We start from the raw sequence: 24,172 nt of genomic DNA, 5'->3' as shown, positions 1-24,172 counted from the left end.
GAGAGGCAGCAGGGACCCCTGGGCTTTGCTGAGGCTCCAGGCACCAGATAATTCCAGATGCTGCCCAGCCTGAGCCCCAGGCCTCCCCTCCCCAGCCTGGCCCATGTCACTCCACCAGCAAGCTGCCAGCACGGCCCTGCTCATCAGGAACCCAAGAGAAGGCAGCCGCTTGTCTCCCTGGGGTGGGTACCCAACCCTGCCCCTCCTTGAGACCCAGAGAGGGCTTGATTCCTGCAGCCCCGTCCCTCCCCTCCTGACCATAGGCCCAGGACATGGGGAAGTTCTCCAGCAGGCAGGATACAGGGCCCTTAGAGCTTGAGCAGTCTCCAGGCCTCCCCACCTGAGGCCTCCCCTCAGTGAGCAGCTGTCCTGGGGCAGGAGAGAGTCCAGTGGCTGCTCTGCCCACTCCTGGGGGGCCTGGCCCTCACAGGCCTCATCTTACTCATCCACTGACTCCATCCACTCCCAGCCTGAGTCCTGGGTCTCAGCCCTGTGTCATTGCTGAGGACACAGGGGACAAGCAAGCTGGGACCTGCCTCTGAGAAACTCCCTGCCTGCTGAGGGGGCAGGGACAGAAGGGTCCCTAAACAGACACAGGCAGTAGGGGTGGGGGAGGTGAGGCGGGCCCGGGTCTGTGGGGTCCAGAGAGTGACACTGGCTCTCCCCTGGGAACCAGGGAAGACTTCCTGCCTGGAGCCCCTCAGTCTGGATTCCCAGGGCTCAGGAAGGAGCTCCAGGCAGAGATGGAGGGCGGGGAGAGCACAGAGGGGAGGGCTGGTCCGGCCCCAGGTGGTTGCACAGCGTTGGAGGGCCAGTGAAGCCAGGCCAGGAGTGCACAGTGGGCAGTGTCACAGGGCATCACGTCCAAGCCTGGTGGCTGTGTGCACGTCTACATGAGGGTGACGAGGTGACATGAGGGGGCAGAAGGATGAGACAGGTCTGCATAGGAGATTCAAAGACATGACAATACATGCAATGCGAGAGCCTTGAGTGCATCTTGGATTGGAAAATAAAAAGATTTAGGACAATTAATGGTGCAGCTAGGGAAATTTAAACAGTAGATTTATCTGCCTAAGTTAAATTTCCTGAGTGTGATAAGAGGACAGTGGGAAGGTCCTCATTCTCAGGACAGTGTTGAGAGGGGTGAGTGTCTGGATATCTGCCAATTACTTTCCAACAGTTTCCTGTGAAATCTCTAAATATATCCAGCTCTCTCTAAAGAGGGAGAGAGAAAGTAAATCTGGAAAAATGGTTAAAATAAAAACCATGGTGAACCCAGATGGAGGCTATATGGGTTTTCATGGTACTAATCTTTGAATTTTTCCATAGAGTCTTGCAACTTTTTAGATAAAACCTTAAGGGGAAAGTAAAAAGAAAGCCCCTGTGCTGTGGAGGGAGGTGCTGGAGGCAGGGTGGAGTGGAGGAGGGGCTGGGGTGAGGGGTCCCAGCTGCAGCAGGGTGTGGGGAGAGATGGGGTGGAGACCAAAGGGCTCAGGAGGGAAGCTGGATGGAGGCTGTGCTGGGGGACCTGGAGCTGAGACCCCTCCTGCGCTGGGACCCCCTCACACACACAACAGAGCGTCCAGAGGGCCTGGCCAGGCTGTGGTCTGTCCCGGCCACCACAGGAGGACAGGTGGGGGAGGACCTGGCTGAGGAGCAGCAGGCTGGCAGTGGGGCCACACCTGAAGTCAGAGCTCCTCTCCTGCAGCTGGAAGGAGTCCTGGGGCCGGCAGTCTGGGCCCCTGGCATCCAGGTCACAATCCCAGTGGACGTGGATGCCACAGCACCGCCCTGCACACATCACATCACTGCTCCACCAGCACACAGGCCCGGGATCCTTGATTAATAACCCACATAGAATAAAAGTTGTCTGTTTCCATTATATCTGATAAGTGTGAAGACGCATCTATTTTCATTAAACCAACAAACTTAAGCAAGCTTTTATTGACTAAAGATTATTTTATAACATGTTAACTTGAGAAACATTTGGGCTAGTTTCTATTATATTTAGAAATCATTTATATGATAGAGGAGTCAGGCTGAGTCTCAGGTGACTGTGGGCTGTTCTCTCCTGGGCTGTTTACATGCTAAAGACAGGGAAACATTTACAACTTCAAAGGACAGAGAGGAAAAATGCAAGTTTGTCCCTAGGGCTTTCAGGGTAATTGGGGTTTAAACTTTTCCTTCAGTCTCAGGAATTGGGGACAGTCTAAATAAGGGTGCTCCTGGCGAGGGTCCAGGCTTTGATTCAGATGGGGAGGTGTCAGGATCAGTGACAGGGATGGTGGAACCTGAGCTGCCTGTGGAGCTGCATTTTCAGTTTTGCAGAGATTTGTGAGATGAGGACAGTTGCTCTCAGTGCCTCAGAAATTGGGTTGCAACTTTGTACATTATCCATAATTTGCTTCTTTCTATCTGTGTTCATAGATTTATTGTCTATTATTCATAGACATGAAATGACCTTGGAATCAAAGATTCTCCTCCCCATGGAACCCAAAGGGCTGGGACACAACTGGACCTTGAAAGTTAGGCTCTTCTCAGAAGTGAGGAGTCCCTCCTTCAGGAAGATCCAGTGTTAGATTCCTTCCCCACCTCATCATAAATGTTTAGAGCCCTATCATAAAAGTTTAGAAATTTGTCATAAATGTTTAAAGCCATACCATAAATGCTTGAAGCCTACCAATCAAAACCAGCGCCACCAGTGTTTCCAGGTGCCACCCTGTCCTCCCTAATGTCTTAAATTTCACCCCAAGTCCTGAATCAGGGAGATCAGTGTGAGGGCACACGCCCCTTGCCTCCCTGCAGATCCATCTCTCAGAATAAAGCTGATTTCTCCTCCGAAGTCTGATGCCATAATTAATGGCTCATTAAGCTCATCAGGCAAGAGTACTCCAATATTCTGAAGTAACAGTTGGTGACCATGAAGGGACAAGGTGTTGTCACCGCCTGCCTGAGACTTTGGAACCCCCAGCAGGATGTGTGGTCTTTTCATTGACCCTAAGCAGCCGCCTAGACAATTTTGTCTAGTGACGTGACTGATTGGATTCCTGTTTCCCCCTTTGGTGCTCCCAGTACCAAGGTGTTTTGTTTTCCCATTAGGAGAAGAAATACTTTCTGGATCAAGACATCTCTGAGCTCTGGGTGAGTAACTTTAAGAAAATGACTGTCCTTCACCTTGTCTCTCTGGTTTGATTTCCTGGAAATAGAAGTTTGGCTTTCACTCTGGGGAATCCTGGTGGGCTGATACCCAAACCTTGAGCCTGAACCACCCAAAGTAATTAGAGGCAGGATAAGAGTTGCTTCTGGATCTGGGCAACTCTTGGCGCTGGCTGTGACCTGTCCCTGGCAATCTGGTTTTGAGTAGCTCCTGGCACTGCTTCTGAGCTACTCCTGGAAAACTAGCTAGTGTTCTGGTCTGGGTTATACACAGAATTGTACTGTGTGTTAATGTTTGTCTGAATAGCATTCAGGCTAACCCGGGATAATTTAAAATTGCAGTGGCTATTTTGGGGCTTCTTTTTAAGAGCCAGGCAGTAGAGAAATTTCTTTAAAGAGTCAAGCTCACCACTTTCTGGCACCTAAAGTTTCCAGAAGCTGCAAATGTTTACAAATAACTGTAGAATCTGACCCAGCTTGCTTAGTGTCCTGAGGGTTTGGCTTAATAATCATCAGGGTGGAGGTCACAAAATACAGTTGGGCAAAAATGTGGTTGCACTCCATTTTGTGGCCAAGGGTCCTACCAAACTGCCATCAGCCTCAGAAATTACATTGGCCATTGGAAGGAAGCTGTGGTTTGACATCATTGTCAGGGCCTTGGTTTCAGGGATCCCGAAAATTTTCCCTACCTGATTCTATCTGCAGCATAAATACACTTTTGACCAGCTGTGTCTAAATTCTGAAACAATGGGAAATGCTAATTTGATTCCCATCTTTAGCCCCTTAGGCTACATTCTCCCAAAATGGGCAACTTTTAGCTATGAGCCCATGAAACACGACAAGGCGATATTTCTTTATAACACAGCCTAGCTATCGTGTTCTTTAAACTCTGGAGAAAATAGTCAGATGATGGGTCACTCAGTGACTCTGAGAAATTTGGTTTGAGTACTCACTGGTTGATTGATCCTTCTCCTCCCAGAGATGGTCACTATTTTTTCTTGTCTCTGTCATTTATGTCAATTGTCATAAAAAGGAAGGAACCATAGGGCAAGACACAGGTATCTCTATAAGCTGTTGTCTGGGCCCTCAGTAAACTTTGCTGTAGGTTAAGTATGCACATGAGGTGAAAGCTATTGCTAAGGGGCCTCTTGGAAGCCAAAAAGGGCCACAACATTGGTGGGCACAGGTCAAGCAGTTAAGAGCCATTAGGGCACTTGCCTCCGCAAGAAGACTCCTGTGATAGGAAAAGTTGGTCACAGAATGGGGTACATGATGACAGGTCTCCCACCAATCTCAAGAACACTTCTGTGTACAAGGTACTCTGTAAAACAACACACAATCCGCAACCCCAAGGTACTTCCCTCCTAGGTATTACTTTGGCTCCAAGAGACCCAAGGCTTAGCTAAAGCTATTAATGGGCTTATAAGATGAAGGTTTTTCTTTTGTCTTGTTCCATGTTTGAGAGCTTGGCTTTGTGACCTCTTTGGTCTCTGCCATCTGCAGGATGCACGTACCAGCATGCATCTTGGCGGCCAGTTGAATAGACTGGGTTTCTGAGGTGCACTCTCTTTGTCCTGCTGTATCAAATCTCAGGGGAGTTTGTCATGAGGGTCCCAGTCCATCAGGGACCTTTGTTGTCTCAACCTTCACTGCTTCTTAGTGCACTACCATCTGTGCAGTGGAAACCTTTTCTTTCTTGGACTTTTTTTTGACAGTGAACTTTCTGGATCTTGTGAGGGCTGCTTCTTTTGCATTCTCTTTTGGGGGCGCGTCTTGTGTCCATAGTTAAGCCATAAATGCTTATTGGTTTGAGTCGCTATTAAGATCCTACTCATCAATGGTCAGACAATGGATCCCTAAATTGGAAAAGCTTCTAAATTGGAAAAGTTTTTTAGAGAAGTCTCATAGACTAGTCTTAAGAATTAAACTTGGTGTCTCAGCCTCCTCTCCTGCTCTTCCAGAAGTTAGTGGAGTAAATTGGTCTAGAGCTGAATTGTGCACTTGGCAAAGGGCCTTTATTAAACACTTTGTGCAGCCTTTTTAAAGGTGTGATTCATTATCCTGAAGTTTTAGAAGATAACAACCTTTGGACTTACCTCTTAAAGTAAATATCTCCCTGATATAAAGAAGCAATTGGAAAAATGTAGCTGAAAGGGTAGGCCAACCTCTCTTATCATTCAGACTGTAATCAGTTCTTTGGGGAACTGGAAACAACCATCTTTGCCTTGCAAATCCCTGCAGGGCCAGAGGTGTGGCTCTGGAAGGCCGTTCAAAGTTTGCTTGTCCTTCTCCAGTCCCAAAGCCTCCCCTGTTCCTCTCAAGATGCTCATAGATATTGGGACATTGGAGACAGATAAACAAAATATGCCCAAGAAACTCCATCTTGGAGAAAATGTGAATGGTTTTTCTGTGCCTTTGTGATGTAGCTGGACAGGCTGATCAACCTATAATGTCATTTAAGTTACAACCCAATTTCTGAGGAATTAAGAGCAACTGTGCTTAAAAAAATCCTTGCAAGACTGGAAATTCAGGTCTAGAGGCAGTTCAGAGTCCACCCATTTCCCTTATCTCAAAGAACATGCAAACTTTCCAAGAAATATCTAGCCTACCAGCAATTCTTAAGACTGAAGAAAAAAAGGGTAAAGGCAAGAAAAATGGCCGTAAGAGCACCCTCACCAAAAATCTAGCATCTTGAGTGTCCTCTCCACAAATATTAGTAAAAAACCTAAAACAAAACGTGGAATCATAACTAGGGAGCCTTTTATTACTGTACCTGATTCACGGCAGTAATTTTAAAACAATAACTGTGGTGTCGATGAAAATAATCCATAACCAATCTATAAATGAAAATTTGGGAGAGTTTATTCTGAGCTGAAATCTGAGGACCATGGCCCAGGGCCTTTCTTCCCTAAGGAAGAAAGGGCACCGAAGAAGTGAGGTATACAGAGTGGTTATATACCCCCCAAACAGGCTGTTTCACATATGATTGAAATGTCCCTCCCACAATAGTCACAAGATTGACCTGTCAGCACAACGCTTGATGGACACAGGTCTGCTGTCTCGGAGGGTGTAGCAGGAGGTAAGTCTATTGTCTCGAGCTGGGTGGTCACAGATGAGTGCAGCAATCAGTTCCTAGACTAAGGAAAGATGCTTAATCCTTAGGGGAATGCCAACGTTGGGAGGGGGAGGGAAGTTGCACCTTTATCTCAAGGGCCTTTGTTCTTGCCATAGGGAATATCTAAAGCAGATATACAATGCATGCTCAACGGCCACGGTCAGGCCCTTTTGGAAAGACAAGGTCAGACCAAATTAGGTTTACAACAAATGGCTTCCTCATATTCTCCAATATATCCTATTACTTGCCATTTTTATTTGTCAGTGTGATGCGATGTCAGTGAGCCGAGGAGTCGAAAGAAAGATTTCTTGTACTCTCAAGATCTGGCGGTAGTGCTCTTTTATTTAGAGAATAGTGTGGAAGAGCATGGGGACAGGACCCATGGGCAGGAGGAGGTGCTGCCCCCGCTTCTGCTGCCAACGTGGGTGGAGAGTAAGGCTAAATTTAAGGCATAGGTATGTGAGCCATCTCTTTACAAGACAAAGGAAAGAACATGGAAAAAAGTTAAAATGGTATCAGTGCAGGTGGGGTCTGGCCATTGGGTGGTCCCACATCTTTTAGATAAGAATCAAATCAGATTAAGTAAAGGCCAGAAGCCACCACCCTAAATCAGTTACATGAGGTTGCCAGAAAGTAACCAACTTAAGTTCTTGCCTTCCCCATTAAAAGTTTCCAGAGACAAGGCCATCCCTCTTCCCCCTGGCACAGAGAGGGAGACATCTCCACAGATGGAGGTTCCCCCCACAAATGCAAATGCCTCCCAACAAAGAGCAAGCAAATTCCACCCCTTGGAGCCTGCTTCTCATCTGTAGTTTTAAAATTAACCAGCCTAAAATCCTCATCAAGTGGAGTCTCGATGTGGCACGTTTATATATGTGTTTATGTGACATCTTACCTCTGGGTGGTCTAGTTTCTAAAGAGCTCTACTCAACTGGATTAACATAAGTATTTGCATAAATTACTTCTAAATGTAATAGCAACTAACCCAAATGTCTTTCAAGTTAACATGATAAAAATTAATCTTTGGTAAATGAAAGCTTATTTAAGATTGTTGGTGGGGCAAGCCCCATGGCCGAGTGGTTAAGTTCACTCGCTCCACTTCAGTGGCTCACGTTGTTGCTGGTTCGGATCCTGGGCATGGACATGGCACTGCTCATTAGGCCACATTGAGGCAGCGTCCCACATGCCACCACTAGAAGGACCCACAACTAACATACACAACTATGTACTGGGGGTATTTGGGAAGAAAAAGCAGGAAAAAAAAAAAGAAGATTGGCAACAGTTGTTAGCTCAGGTGCCAATCTTTAAGAAAAAAAGATTGTTGCTTTGATTAAAATGGATGTGTCCTCATAGATTGGAAGAATAAACATAGTTAAAATGGCCATACTACCTAAAGCAATCTACAGATTCAACGCCATCCCCATCAGAATCCCAATGACATTCTTTACAGAAATAGAACAGAGAATCCTAAAATTCATATGGGGCAAGAAAAGACCCTGAATTGCTAAAGCAATCCTGAGAAAGAAGAACAAAGCTGGAGGCATCACAATCCCTGACTTCAAACATACTACAAAGCCGTAGTGATCAAAATAGCATGGTACTGGTACAAAAACAGGTGCATAGATCAATGGAATAGAACTGAAAGCCCAGAAATAAAACCACACATCTATGGACAGCTAATCTTCAACAAAGGAGCTGAGGGCATACAATGGAGAAAAGAAAGTCTTTTCAACAAGTGGTGCTGGGAAAACTGGAAAGCCACATGCAAAAGAGTGAAAATTGACCATTCTTTTTCACCATTCACAAAAATAAACTCAAAATGGATCAAAGACCTAAAGATTAGGCCTGAAACAATAAGTATTCTAGAAGAGAATATAGGCAGTACACTCTTCGACATCAGTTTCAAAAGAATCTTTTCGGACATCATAACTCCTGAGACGAGGGAAACAATAGAAAGAATAAACAAATGGGACTTCATCAGACTAAAGAGCTTCTTCAAGAAAGGGGAAAACAGGATTGAAACAAAAAACAACCCACTAACTGGGAAAAAATATTTGCAAGTCATATATCTGACAAATGCTTAATATCCATAATATATAAAGAACTCTCGCAAGTCAACAACAAAACATCAAAAACCCAATCAAAAAATGGGCTGGAGACATGAACAGACATTTCTCCAAAGAAGGTATACTGATGGCCAATAGGCACATGAAAAGATGCTCATCATCGCTGATCATCAGGGAAATGCAAATCAAAACTACACTAAGATATCGCCTTACACCTGTTAGAATGGCAAAAATAACCAAAACAAAAAGTAACAAATGTTGGAGAGGTTGTGGAGAAAAAGGAACCCTCATACACTGTTGGTGGGAATGCAAACTGGTGCAGCCACTATGGAAAACAATATGGAGATTTCTCAAAAAATTAAAACTAGAAATACCTTACGACCCAGCCATCCCACTTCTGGGTATCTATCCCAAGAACTTGAAATCAGCAATTCCAAAAGTCCCATGCGCCCCAATGTTCACTGTAGTATTATTTACAATAGCCAAGATGTGGAAGCAACCTAAATGCCCATCCACTGATGATTGGATAAAGAAGATGTGGTATATATATATACAATGGAATACTACTCAGCCATAAAAAAGACAAAATCGTCCCATTCGCAAAAACAAGGATGGACCTTGAGGGTATTATGTTGAGTGAAATAAGCCAGACAGAGAAAGACGAACTCTGCATGACTCCACTCATAGGTGGAAGTTAACATATAGACAAAGAGAACTCATCAGTGGTTACTAGAGGAAAGGGGGGATGAGGCGGGGCACAAAGGGTGAAGTGGTGCACCTACAACAGGACTAACAATAATGTACAACTGAAATTTCACAAGGTTGTAAACTATCATAATCTTAATAAAAAGTTAAAAAAAATGGACGTGTCCTCAATGTTATCAACATTGGATAATATGGAGACATGCAGGCTTTATTTTATGTTTGTTGGTCAAATAAGCTGATATTATAGCTATTATAAAACTGGTTAGCAAAAATAATAACTTAAAATGATGGCTAATTTTGCCTAATGTCTCATAAAGTTTTGTAGGCAATCTAAGGAATTATTGGGATTGAGTAAACTAAACAGATGAGAAAGATAAAAGTGTTGGGTGAGCTTTTTAACAATAATTATGTGTTATGGCATGAGTATTTAAGACAACTTCCAAAATTTCTCTGGTAACTTGAAACTTTAACATTTCTCTAGGTGAAATTAAATGAGGAAAATCCCATTGAAGGGGCCGGCCCAGTGGTGCAGTGGTTCAGTTTGCACATTCTGCTTTGGTGGCCCACGGTTCAGCAGTTCAGATCCTGGGTGCAGACATGGCATCTCTTGGCAAGCCATGCTGTGGTAGGCGTCATACATATAAAGGAGAGGAAGATGGGCACGGATTTTAGCTCAGGGCCAGTCTTCCTCAAAAAAAAAAACTCATTGAATATTTGGGTCATTTTCAAATAAAATAAAATACTGAAACATTATTGCTGAACATGGATAAATTTATCTACTTTTGACTTCTCATTACAGAGAAACTAAAAGATGTTTTGGCCTATTAGTAAACATGTCATATTTTATAAAAATTGTATTATTAAGTAGCATGTATCTAGAAATTGTAAAAACTGTTTATTAACTTGCCAAGCCACAGAATGCTAATGTAAAAAAGCAGTTCATAATAAGTTACTCTTTAGTTTACATGAAAAATGAACATCCATAAGGGCAAAATTTTCAGTTAATATATGTAATTAAAGCTACTAAAAACTAATAAGGAAAACACCGTTGTGCTCAAGGAAAGTAAGATGTATGTTTTCATTAAAGAAGCTACAAGGAGTGGAAATGTTTTTGTTTGTTTTGTTAAGAAAAATTTGTCCTAAAATAGTAGAAAGGAAGAAAGAAGCCATGGGGCAAATTCTGAATGTGAAATAGGAGGTTATAGGAGGTTTGTGGACGAGGAACCATAAGGAAAGAATTTTGTGTCCTAACACTTAGGGAAGAAAACCTACTATAAAAATTCTTTCAGGCTCTGAATATCAGCTTTTCATTTGGCCAATGGTTGACCACAGAGCTACTGAAGAAATTTAAAAAGCTTTAAAATATCTGCTTAGTTTTCAGCCAGAACAAATGGTAAATATTTCTGGCAGTATTAAATAACCTCAATTTTTCTAATTTAGATTCCCCTGGGCTGTTTAAGGGAATGACGTAGCAGTTTACCAGGAAAACCCTCAGAGTCTCATCATCTCTGGAGTTGCCCATCAGGACCCTCCTATGAGAGTGGATGTGAGGGCGTCAGTAAGGCCACTAACCTGGTGGCCTCCTGTGTATGGCTGTGTGGTCTTTCCTTTTAGGTCCCTCTTGCAGGTTTAATTTTCCATTAGTTTTTTGCCACAAAACCTTCAATGAAACTATTTCAGGATTTGCTTTGGAGTGCACCTGTTAAGTGATCTTATCTAATTAGAATATTCCCTCTACTGGCCATTGTGATCTTAAATCATCCTTAGTAATTTTGGTCCATTGAGATAGAAATTTGCAAGAGAAGGGACCTTAGTTCTTAAACAAAACCAGCCAGAGTTCCTCAGGGAGAAACTTCTTGGGAAGCTTTAGAAAGTTAAAGTCCCAAGTGAAAGAGAAGCTCACAGACAGGAATGACAGTATTGTAACCGAAAGTTCGGTCTCTGAACCCGATGACAATCCAAATAACGAGAACAGAGTCTTGAGTGGAAGAGCAAAGTTTTTTACTATGCCAGGCACAGGGAGCAAAGCAAGGGCTCATGTCTCAAAAATTGCTAGCTCCCCGATGAGGAACGGGTAGGGATTTTTATTTGGGGTTTTGGGTAGGGGATGGGGCCCATGTAGCTTGTGCAGGTCGGTGTTTGTCCACCAGCCTGCGTTTGGCCTTGAGAGGCTGCTTGCAGCAAGGCGGTGGGGTGGGGGGGTGAGATAGGAGGATGGCAGGTGGGCGTCCTTCGCCGTTGTCTCTCATCTTACTGTGTGAGGCGGGTTGGAGCGCCGGGAGTCGAGGAGTTGAGGTCTGGGAAGCCTCCGCTCCTTGATATTCTTGAGACAGTGGCTTTCCTGGCAAACTTCAAGGACACATGATTAGCTAAACTTTAGTGTGCCTCCAACACCAGGCCAACTGGGCTTTTAACAATTTGTAACTCCCATTTAGTTGTAAAGCTCAAAGAGTCAAAGTTTAAAGAAACAGGTATTTACATGTGAGTGGAGCTAGAGAAGCAGGAAAGGGGGTGGTGAGTTTTAGTTTTAACCCCATATACGCTGGGTTCAATGTGGGGGAACTGATATCGGGGCTGATGTTAAGAGCCTGTAACAGTATAGGTATCCCTCAATTCAGTGAGAGTGCTCATAGAGCAAAGTAAAACCCTGCGGAGGGAATCCAGTCCTTGGCAATGGCCGCCACACTGGACTGAGACAATCATCTCCTGGGCACTCATCCCCATCCCCAAAAAGAGGCTCTGACCTTGACCCACTGGAGGGAGGTCACAACCTGAGAGGACCCACAATCACCAGAGTCAGTGGTCCATGGAAACAGTGAACCCCAGGCGGCTCTGCAGGTACCATACCTGGTTCCAGGGGAGGGTGGTCCACAAAGATGAGATCACTTCAGGTCCCACTTTCTGACATCATGTGTGTTAACCTATAAATACAGAGCTAAAAGGAGAAGCAGAGAGGCATTTATTTGGGGATCAGAGAATTGTGATTCAGGGAGCACAGATTCAGGTAGAAACCAAAATAATGTCCAGCTAGGGAGTAAAAGCCAGGGGTTTTTAAAGGCACAGAAGGGAGGTTTGCATTACAAAGAATGTTAATTGGGGTTGGTGGCAAAATTTACTCTTGGCTAAAAATAATTGATTACTAAGGCTAGCTAGAGGGGGCCAAAAGTCCATCACTGTGAGGGGCTGCAGGTTCTTGCAGGTTACTCAATTCAGAAGTTCATGTTCTGCTGGATGAGGACATGCATGAGACCCATTTCCTTCATGGCTTCCCAGCTCCATTTTAAAGCCCTTAGACATGAGTGACTGTCTCACATTCCACAGCCTCAATCAGGTAACGCACAAGAGGTCAGCTTGGGAGAAGCACTGGTCTCCCCACTTCTTACTCTGCTCCTCTGTTGACCAGGCTCCATCTCTCTCTGGCACCCAGCCCTTCCTGCCCCTGGAGCTCTTTCTTGGCAACAGTTTGGTGCTTTATCTTTGATTTTGATAACAACTTTATTCACATACATAATACTCACCAACTGAAAATGTACACTTCAGTGGTTTTCACTAAATCCACAGAATTGTGCAACCATCACCACTATCTAATTCAGAACAGTTTCATCACCCCAAAAGGAAACTCTGTCCCCATTAGCAGTCACTTCCCATTCCCCTCTCCCCAATCCCCTGGCCACCTACTAATCTACTCCTTGTCTGTATGAATTTGACTATTCTGGACATTGCATATCAATGACATCAGACAATATGTGCTCTTTTATAACTGGCTTCTTTCACTTAGCATGATGTTCTCAAGATTCATCCATATTATGTCATGACTTAATTCATTCTTATGTACAAATAATATTCCATTGTCTGGATATTTCACATTTTATTTCTCCATCAGGAGTTGGTGGACATTTGAATTGCCTTACTTTGGGGCTCCTATGAGTAATGCTGCTATGAAAATTCATGTGCAAATTTTTGTGTGGACACATGTTTTCATGTCTTGGGTACATACCTGGGGCAGAATGGCTGGATCATACAGTAACTTCATGTTTCATATTTTAAGTAACTGCCCAGTGGTTTTTCAAATCAGCTTCTCCATCTTACAATTCCCACCAGCAGTGTGTGAGGGTTCCAGTCACTCCACATCATCTTCAGCATTTCTTCTTATCTGACTTTTTGACTGTAGTCATCCTAGGGGGTGCCTCATATTGTAGTTTTGATTTGCTTTTCTCTAATGACTAATGATGCCAAGACTCTTTCCAAGTGCTTATTGGGCATTTGTATATCTTCTTCCGAGAAATGTCTATTCAGATCCATTGCTTATTTTTAAATTGGGCTATTTATCTTTTTATTGTTAAGTTGCAAGTGTTCTTCATAGGGAATGATGTCAGTGTCACGGCAGAGTGAGCTGTTCCCTTTGTCTCTCCCCTCAAAGTTACAACTAAATGGACATTCATTAGCCAACAGAGGATTCCCACACAGCACAACAGGAATCCTGAGAGATCCACACAGATATACTCCTGAAGGTGGGTGGACTGAATCGTGGGAAGCAGTGGAACTAGATAAGCACATCCCACCTACTGCCCAGTAGCAGTGATCCAGGTTGCAGAGCCTCACACAGTAGCCATGCAACTGTAAGAGGAGGCAGGAACAGTCAGGCCCACACATGTGAATCTTTTTGGAGTGGGAGCCTGGCCTGCAGGAGTCCCCACTGTGCCATGGCAGCCCCACTTGAGAGATCACTCCCCACCAAGTGGCAAGTGGTGTCAGCTCAGCCCCCATGAAAGTACCCACACACCAAATGGAGCAGCTCAGCCAAACCATTCATGAGCACAGAATTGCCATGCATGTACACAACCCACCTGCTGAGCAAATGTCCCCACCCCCACAACAGTGACCCACCAAGTGGCTGCAGCCAGCCCACAAAAATGCAATTGTGCACACACAACTTCCAACAGAAAAGGCAGGATCAGAAACACAGCTCCTGACCCTCCCCAGTGTTGGCAGGTGGAATCTGCCACTTGCTACTACCACAAATGCACCAGTGAAGGATCAGTTCATCAAACCCCATGACACAGTAACACTTCAGGGCAGAAGGAAAATGACACGTCTCTGTAAAACAATCCTGAAGTCACAGAAACTTACAACCTAATGACAGAGTATTTACAATAGTTGACATAAAGAAACTCAATGAGTTACAAGAAAACTCAGAAAGATGGTTCAATGAGCTCAGGAATAAGATTAATGAACAGAAGGAATACTTCACCAGAGAGATTGAAGCCCTTAAAAAAAACTATACAGAAATTCTGGCTATGAAGGACACAATTAATGAGATAAAAATTAATCTAGAAATCATAAAAAATTGAGCTGACATTACATAGGATATTATTAGTGAATTAGGGGACAGGAATCTAGAAATGCTTCAGGTGGAGGAGGAGAGATAACTAAGATCTTTTAAAAATGAAGAAATTTGAGGCCAGCCCCATGGCCGAGTGGTTAAGTTCATGTGCTCTGCTTCAGCAGCCCAGGGTTTCACTGATTCCAATCCTGGGTGCAGAAATGGCACCACTCATCAAGCCATCCTGAGGCAACATCCCACATGCCACAACTAGATGGACCCACAACTAAAAAATTATGCAACTATGTACCAGGTTGCTTTGAAGAGAAAAAGAAAAAAAAAATGAAGAAATTCTTTGACAAATATCCAACTCAATTAGGAAAAGCGACACAAGGATTATAAGTATTCAAGAGGGAGAAGAGGGGGAGAAAGGAGCACAGCTTGTTCAAAGAAATAATAGCTGAGAACTTCCCAAACCTTGGGAAAGAACTAGACTTACAAGTACATGAAGCCAATAGAATTCATAATTACATCAATGCAAACAGACCTTCTCCAAGGCATATAATAGTAAAGCTGGCAAAAGTGAATGACAAAGAAAAAACATTAAGGACAGCAAGGCAGAATAAAATAACCTATAAAGGAACCCATATCAGGCTTTCAGCAGATTTCTCAGCAGAAACCTTACAGGCTAGGAAAGAATGGATGATATATTGAAATACTGAAAGACAAACACTTCCAGCAAAGAATACTCTATCCAGTGAAACTATACTTCAGATGTGATGGAGAAATAAAAGCTTTTCCAGATAAAAAATCTGAAGGAGTTCATCACCACTAGACCTCTCTTACAAAAAATGAGGAAGGAAGCCCTCACACCTATAACAAAAAGGCAAAGTTTACAAAGCTTTGAGCAGGGAGATAGACAAAATCAGAAAATTTCAGCTCTCTATCAGAACAGGTTAGCAAAAACTTAGCTATAATATTAAAGATAATAGGAAAGAAAACATCAAAAATAATTATAAACACTTCAATTTAGTCACAAACTCAGAACACAAAACAGAATAATTTGTGACAACAATACCTCAGAACTGGAAGAAGAAAGGGATGAAAGCTGCTTAGGCTAATGGAGATATGAGGTTATCAGAAAATGGACTATCTCATCTATGAGATCTTTTATACAAAGGTCATGGGAGTGACTAAACAAAAAACAGAGCAGAGATACAAGTCATAAATAAAGAGAAAACTCAGAAAACCACCAAATTGAAATGGCTGTCAGAAATGCAAGGGAAGAGAAACAATGGAAACATACAACAACCAGAAAACAAGAGATAAAGTGGCAGTATTAAGGCCTCACATATCAATAATCACTCTAAATGTCAATGGATTCAGTTCTCTAGTTAAAAGATACAGAGTGGCTGGACGGATTAAAAAACAAGAGCCAACAGTATGCTGCCTCCAGGAAACACATCTTAGCACTAAAGACAAACACAGTCTCAGAGTGAAGGGCTGGAAGATGACACACCAAGCTAATGACAAACAAAGAAAGCAAGCGTTGCCATACTTATATCAAAGTAGACGTCAAGATAAAAAAGGCAATGAGAGACAAAGAGGGACAATATATAATGATAAAAGGGACACTCCACCAAGAGGACATAACATGTAAATATATATGCACCTAACACAGGAGCACCAAAGTACATAAAGCAACTATTGACAGACATAAAATGAGAAATTAACAGCAACACAATAATAGTAGAGGACCTAAACACCCCACTTACATCAATGGATAGATCATCCAGAGAGAAAGTCAACAAGGGAACAGTGGCCTTATATGAAACACTAGACCAGATGGACTCAATAGATATATAGAGAACATTCCATCCAAAAACAGCAGAATACACATTCTTCTCAAGTGCATAGGGAACATTTTCAAAGATAGACCATATGTTGGGAAACAAGACAAACCTCAATAAATTTAAGGAGATTGAATTCATATCAAGCACCTTTTCCAACCACAATGCTATGAAAATAGAAATCAACTACAAGAAAAACCTGGGAAAGCCACAATATGTGGAGATGAAACACCACACTACTGCACAAGCAGGTAATCGATGAAGAAATCAAAGAAGAAATTTGAAAAATACCTGGAAACAAATGAAAATGAAAACACAACATACCAACTCTTATGGGATGCAGCAAAAGCAGTGTCAAGAGGGAAATTCATAGCAATACAGACCCACTTTAACAAACAAGAAAAATTCAAATAAGTAATCTTAAACTACACCCAACAGAACTAGAAAAAGAATAACAAAGCCCAAAGTCAACAGAAGGAGAGAAATAAAAAATCAGAGCAGAAATAAATGAAGTAGAAACCAAAAAAAAAAAAAAACAGTAGAAAGGATCAATGAAACTAAGAGCTGGTTCTTTGAGAAGATAAAGATAGTTGACTAACCCTTAGCCAGACTCATTAAGAGGAAAAGAGAGAAGGCTCAAATAAATAAAATCAGAAATGAAAGAGGAGAAATTACAATGGATACTGCAGAAATACAAAGGATTATAAGAGAATACCATGAAAAACTATATGCCCACAAATTGGAAAATCTAGAAGAAATGGATAAATTCTTAAACTCATACAACCTCCCCAAACTGAATCAAGAAGAAATAAAGAATCTGAATAGACCAAACACAAGTACAGAGATTGAAACAGTAATTGAAAACCTCCCCAAAAAGGAAAGTCCAGGGCCAGAGGGCCTCACTGGAGAATTCTACAAAACGTCCAAAGAAGATTTAATACCTGTCCTTCTCAAGCTATTCCAAAAAATTGAAGAAGATGGAGCACTTCCTAACTCATTCTACAAGGCCAACATCACCCTCATCCCAAAGCTGAACAAGGACAACACAAATAAGGAAAATTACAGGCAAGTATTAATGATGAACAAAGATGCAAAAGTCCTCAACAAAATATTGGCAAGCTGAAAACAGCAATACATTAAAAGGATCATACACCACGATCAAGTAGGATTTATACTGGGACAGAGGGATGGTTCAACATCTACAAGTCAATTAATGTGATACACCACATGAATAAAATGAGGAATAAAACAACCACATGATAATCTCAATAGATGCAGAGAAAGCATTTGACAAGACCCAACACCCATTTTTTATTAAAAACAATCTCAATAAAATGGGTATAGAAGAAAAGTACCTCAACATAAGAAAGGCCATATAAGCCAACGTCATACTCACTGGGGAAAAACTGAAAGCCATCCCTCTGAGAACAGGAACAAGACAAGGGTGCCCATTTCTGCCACTCTCATTCAACATAATACTGGAGGTTTTGGCCAGAGCTATTAGGCAAGGAAAAGAAATAGAAGTTATCCAGATTGGCAAGGAAGAAGTGAAACTCTCGCTGGTTGCATGTGACATGATTCTATATCCAGAAAACCCTAAAGAATCCATGAGAAAACTGCTAGAAATAACCAAAAACTACAGCAAAGTTGCAGGGTAGAAAATCATCTTACAAAAATCAGTTGCATATCTATACCCTAATAACATACTAGCTGAAAGAGAAGTCAACACTATAATCTCATTTACAATTGCAATAAAAAGAATAAAAATACCTAGGAATAAATTTAACCAAGGAGGTAAAAGACCTATACAACGAAAACTGTAAGACATTATTGAAAGAAATTGATGATGACATAAAGAAATAGAAAGATTTTCCATGCAGATGGATTGAAAGAATAAACAAGTTAAAATGTCCAAATTACTAAAGTAATCCACAGATTCAATGCAATCCCAATTGGAATACCTATGTCATTCTTCATGGTGGAAATAGAGCAAAGAATCCTAAAATTCATATGGGGCAAGAAAAGACCCTGAACAGCCAAAGCAACCCGGAGAAAAAAGAACAAAGCTGGAAGCATCACAATCCCTGACTTCAAAATGTACTACAAACTATAGTAATCAAAACAGCATGGTGCTGACACAAAAACAGACACACCAATCAATAGAACAAAATTGAGACCCCAGAAATAAACCACACATCTACAGAAACCTAATCTTCAAAAAGGAGCCAAGAACATACAATGGAGAAAGGAAAATCTCTTCAATGAACAGTGTTGGGAATACTGGACAGCCACATGCAAAAGGATGAATGTAGACCATCATCTTATGCCAAACATGAAAATTAACTCAAAATGGATTAAAGACTTGAAAGTAAGACATGAAATCGTAAAACTCCTAGAAGAAAATATAGACAGTACACTCTTTGATGTCAGTTTTAGAAGCATCTTTTTGAATACCGTGTCTACTCAGGCAAGTGAAACAAAAGAAAAAGTAAACAAATGGGACTACATCAGACTAAAGGGCTTCTGAAAGGCCAAAGAAATCAGGAACCAAAAGAAAAGACAACCCACCAACTAGGAGAAATATTTACAAACTGTATATCCAACAAGGGGTTAAGTTCCCAAGAACACAAACAAAAAAACAAAAAACCCAATCAAAAATAGGCAGAGGATATGAACAGACATTTTTCCAAAGAAGATATACAGATGGCCAACAGGCACATGAAAAGATGTTCAGCATCACTGATTATTAGGGAAATGCAAACCAAAACTACAAGGAGATATCACCTTGCAACTGTCGAAATGACTATAATTAGCAAGACAAAAAATAATAAATATTGGAGAGGATGTAGAGAAAAGGGAACACTCATACAATGCTGGTGGGAAGGCAAACTGATGCAGCCACTATGGAAAACAGTATGGAGGTTTCCCAAAAAGTTAAAAATAGAAATACTATATGATGAAGCTATCCCACTATTGGGTATTTATCCAAAGAACGTGAAATACAACAATACAAATACCATGTGCACCCCCATGTTCATTGCAGCGTTACTCACAATAGCCAAGATGTGGAAGCAACTGAAGTGCCCATCAGTGAATGAATGGATAAAGAAGATACAGTGGTATACTACTCAGCCATAAAAAAGGCAAAACCGTTCCATTTCCAACAACATGGGTGGATCTTGAGGGTATTATGTTAAGCAAAATAAGTCACACATAGAAAGACAAATACCTTATGATTTCACTTATATGTGGAAGATAAACAAACACATAGATAAAGAGAACAGCTTAGTGGCTACCAGAGGGGAAGGGGGTGGAAGGTTGGGCAAAAGGGGTAAAGGGGCGCATATGTATAGTGGGAGCTAAAAACTAGACTATCGGTAGTGAGCACGATGCAGTGTATACAGAAACTGATATATAATAATGTACACCTGAAATTACACAGCGTTATAAAGCAATATGACCTCAATAAAATAATTGAAAGAAAAGAGTTCTTTACATATTCTGGACACAATCCCATTATCAGATATATGATTGCATATATTTTCTTCCATTCTGTGGATTTTCTTTTCACTTTCTTGATGGTATACTTTGTGCATGCAAGTTTTTAATTTTGATGAAGTCCAACTTATCTACATTTTCTTAGATTGATTGAACTTTGCTGTCATTTTTAAAGAAAGGACTGGGGGAGGGTGAAATGGGAAAGGGGGTCAATTATATGGTGATGGATGGAAACTACACTTTTGGTGTGAGCACGCTGTTGTGTGTACAGATGTTGAACTATAATGTTGTACACCTGAAGCCTATACAATGTTATAAACCAATGTTACCTCAATAAAAGTAAAAACTAAAAGAAAGAAAGGAGCCATTGCCTAATCTGCAGTCATGAAGATTTACTCCTATGTTTCCTTCTAAGAGTTTGTTGGGAGTTTAGCTAAACTTCTCCACAGTGTTGCTGCCTCAGCATCCATTTCATGTGGACAAGCAGCCTGCAGGGGCCTTGAAGTGACACTAGCCCCTCCGGAGAGTGCACACCCTAGATAACCACCAGGAGAGTCACAAGTCAATGGAAGTTTCTGGTATGGCTTCCACCACTGCCCTTGTGAGAAGCATTCTCTCTGTCTCCCAGGGCCTTCCCCCTATGCACCCCTTAGATAACAGCCCTGTGAGACTTACCAAAACCTCTTCTCGGTTTGAATTGACCGATCCAGTCATAGCCTGAGAACCCCAAAGCACTCCACCTGTGCACCCCAATAGAGGCATATGCCCCAGGTTCTGCCCTGCTCTCTGCCTGCCCTCTGCCTGCCCTCTGCCTTAACTCCCTGGCATGGTCTCTCAAGGTTTGCTGTGGACCTTCTCCAGGATGTGTAACAAACGTCTCTATTTTGATACCTTTATGGTCTTTGATGAACCAAGACTTACCATCCAATACCCCCAGGGCTCTAACTAACAAACGTTAACTTGACATATCATAACAGCTGTTGCAGGCATACCTCATTCTGTTGTGCTTTGCAGATAGTGCATTTTTTACAAATTGAAGGTGCAGGGGAAGAGGGAGAATTCCTCCTTTTCCACTTCTGGTTCTCATGGCTGGTCAAAGGATTAAAAATTACATAAGGCAGGTTAGCAGGAGAAAAGCAAAGTTTAATACAGGCACATGGGGAACTCACATAAGCAGGAAGAATTCCAAAGACAGTCAGGCAAAATGAGGTGTTTGGGTCCTTCTGGATTAAGGAGAGGGAGACAGAGGCAAGGGGGAGAAGGCAATTTACAGGAAGATGAACAGAGTTCATATTTGGTAAACAAATGTGTGCATTGTCTTGTCTATACACAATGGGACCAGAAAGAGATCTTTTGATAAAATGGCCCTTGCTAGATGCCTTCCTGCCCCCCACACCTAGAATTGTCCATAGTAAGAGCTCCTACTGGGACAGGCCCTTCCAGCTTAAATTCTTTTAGGCAATTTGGGGGAAGGTCAAATGTTCTTCCAGTGTCTTCTGAGCTTTGTCTTCAGCTCAAAATAATCTGCATTAAAGAGTGGCACATCTTGGGGTGGCCTGCCCTGAACCCCATCAAAGGTTTGTGGCAACCTCACATCAAGCAAGTCTATTGGCATCATTTTTCCTACTGCATTTGCCCACTTTGGGGCTTTGGGTCACATTTCAGTAATACAGTGCTTGAAACTTTTTCATCAGTATTAATTTGTTATACTGATCTGTGATCAGTGATCTTTGATGTTACTATGGTAATCGTTTTGGTGTGCCACGAACTGTGCCCATCTGAGACAGCAAACTAAATTGGTACATGTCATGGGTGTACTGACTGCTGTACCCACCAGCCATTCTCCCATCTCTCTCCCTCTCCTCAGGCCTCCCTATTGCCTGAGACACAACACTGTGGAAATTAGGCCAATTAATAACCCTACAGTGGCCTCTAAGTGTTCAAGTGAAAGGAAGAGTTGCACGTCTCTCACTTTAAATCAAAAGCTAGAAAGGATTAAGCTTAGTGAGGAATGCATGTCACAAGCCTAGATAGGCCAAAAGCTAGGCCTCTTGTGCCAAACAGTTAGCTAAGCTATGAACACAAAGGAAAAGTTCTTGAAGGAAATTAAAAGTGCTGCTCCAGTGAACACACGAATGATAAGAAAGCAAAACAGCCTTATTATTGACATTGGGAAACTTTAGTGTTCCGGATAGAAGATCAAACCAGCCATGACATTCCCTTAAACCAAAGCCTAATCCAGAGCAAGGCCCTAACTTTCTTCAATTCTATGAAGGCTGAGCCAGTGAAGAATCTACAGAAGAACAGGTTGACTCTAGAAGAGGTTGGTTCATGAAATTTAAGGAAAGAAGCCATCTCCGTAACATAAAAGTGCAAAGTGAAGCAGCAAGTGCTGATGGAGAAGCTGCAGCAAGTTCTCCAGAAGATCTAGCTGAGATCATTAGTGAAGGTTGCTGCTCTAAATAACAGATGTTCAACATAGACAAAACAACCTTATGTTGTAAGAAGACACCATCTAGGAATTTCATCACTAGAGAGGAGAAGACAGTGCTTGGCTTCAAAGCTTCAAAGGACAGGCTGACTCTCTTGTTAGGGGCTAATGCAGCTGGTGACTTGAAGTTGAAGCCAATGCTCATTTACCATTCTGAAAATGCTAGGGTCCCTAACAATTATGCTAAATCTACTCAGCCCATGCTCTATAAATCGAAAAACAAAGCCTGGAGGACAGCACATCTGTTTACAATACAGTTTGTGGAATATTTTAAGCCCAATGTTGAGAACTACTGCTCAGAAAAAAGATTCCCCCTCAATATATTAATGCTCATTGACAATGCACCTTGTCACCCAAGAGCTCTGATGGAGATGGATAATTAGAATAATGTTGTTTTCATGCCTGCTGACACAACATCCATCCTGCAGGATCTGGGCAGTAATGTTGATCATGAATCAAAGAGTAATTTTCACTTTCAAGTCTTATTATTTCAGAAACACATTTCATAAGGTTATAGCTGTCATAGATAGTGATTCCTCTGATGGATCTGGGGAAAGGAAGTTGAAAACCTTCTGGAAAGGATTCACCATTCTACATGCCATTAAGAACATTTATGATTCATAGGAAGAGGTCAAAATACCAACATTGACAAGAGTTTGGAAGAAGTTAATTCTAACCCTCATGGATGACTTTGAGGGGTTCAAGACTCCAGTGGAGGACGTAACTCCAGAAGTGGTGGAAATAGCAGGAGAACTGGAATTAGAAGTAGAGGCTGAAGATGTGACTGAATTGCTGCAATCTCAAGACAAAACTTAATGGATGAGGAGCTGCTTTTTATGGATGAGCAAAGAAAGTGCTTTCTTGAGATGGAATCTAGCCTGGGGAAGATACTGTGAAGATTGTTGAAATGACAATATAGGATTTAGAATATTATGTAAACTTAGTTGATGAAGAAGTGACAAGGTTTGAGAGGAGTGAGTCCAACATTGAAAGAGGTTCTTCTGTGGGTAAAATGCTACCAAACAGCATCACAGGCTGTAGACAAACTGTGAAAGGATGAGTCTGTCGATGTTCCGGACTTCATTGTTGTCTTGAAAAAATCTCCACAGCCATCCTAATCTTCAGCAACAACCACCCTGATCAGTCAGCAGTCATCAACACCGAGGCAAGACTCTTCCCCAACAAAAAGATTACAACTCTCTGAAGGTTCAGATGATGGTTAGCAGATTTTAGCAAGAAAGTACTTTTTAATTAATGTATGTAATTCTTTTTTTAGTCATAATTCTATTGCACATCTAATAGACTACCGTACAGTGTAAATAAAACTTTTATATGCACTGGGAAACCAAAAAATTCATGTGACTCACTTTGCTGTGACATTCATCTTATTGTGGTGCTCTGGTACTGAAACCACAATATCTCCAAGGTCTGCTTGTACAGTTTCAGCTCATAGATTTAGGTCTCTGATCCATTTTGAGTTAATTTTTGCATGTGGTGTGAGGTAGCAGTCTGACTTCATTCATTTGCATGTGGAGATCCAGTTGTTGCAGTGTGTTGAGAAGACTATCGTTTCCCCCATTGAGTTGTTTTGGTTCTCTTGTAAAAAGGGAATTGGACATCAAGAGAATGAGAAGACAAGGCATAGACTAGGGGAAAATATTTCTAGAAGACATATTTGATAAAAGACTGTTATAAAAATAAACACAGAACTCTTAAAAATCAACAAGAAAACCAAAAGCCCAAGTAAAAATGGGAAAAACATTGGAACAGACACCTCACCAAAAAAGATGTACAGTTGGAAAATAAGCCTATAAAAGATGCTCCACATCCTATGTCACTAGGGAATTGCAAATTAAAACAACGAGATGCCAGTACACACATGTTAGAATGGCGGAAATCCAGTACACTGACAACACTTAATGTTGCTGAGGATGCAGAGCAACAGGAACGCTCATTCATTGCTGCTGG

The 24,172-nt window shown here is 41.9% G+C and overlaps 1 protein-coding gene across 3 annotated transcripts in view; it reads left to right on the top strand.

Annotated features, from left to right (window-relative positions):
- LOC103545684 (cationic amino acid transporter 4-like) overlaps positions 1 to 24,172 on the top strand; it is a 54,510-nt gene that overhangs the window by 19,592 nt on the left and 10,746 nt on the right. For 2 of the 3 annotated variants that reach the window (XM_070628274.1, XM_070628273.1), the window contains one exon: positions 3,100 to 3,141. The exons of the other annotated variant lie outside the window; for it this stretch is intronic. Coding sequence is in view for 1 of the 2 variants with exons in the window: in XM_070628273.1 (XP_070484374.1) it covers positions 3,100 to 3,141 (42 nt within the window). In the remaining variant the exon portion in view is untranslated. The remainder of the gene's footprint in view (positions 1 to 3,099; positions 3,142 to 24,172) is intronic. 3 annotated transcript variants of the gene reach the window in all.

This window comes from Equus przewalskii, chromosome 7 (assembly GCF_037783145.1).
Source record: "Equus przewalskii isolate Varuska chromosome 7, EquPr2, whole genome shotgun sequence".
NCBI lineage: Eukaryota > Metazoa > Chordata > Mammalia > Perissodactyla > Equidae > Equus > Equus przewalskii.
This window is presented reverse-complemented; position numbering and strand designations above follow the sequence as displayed.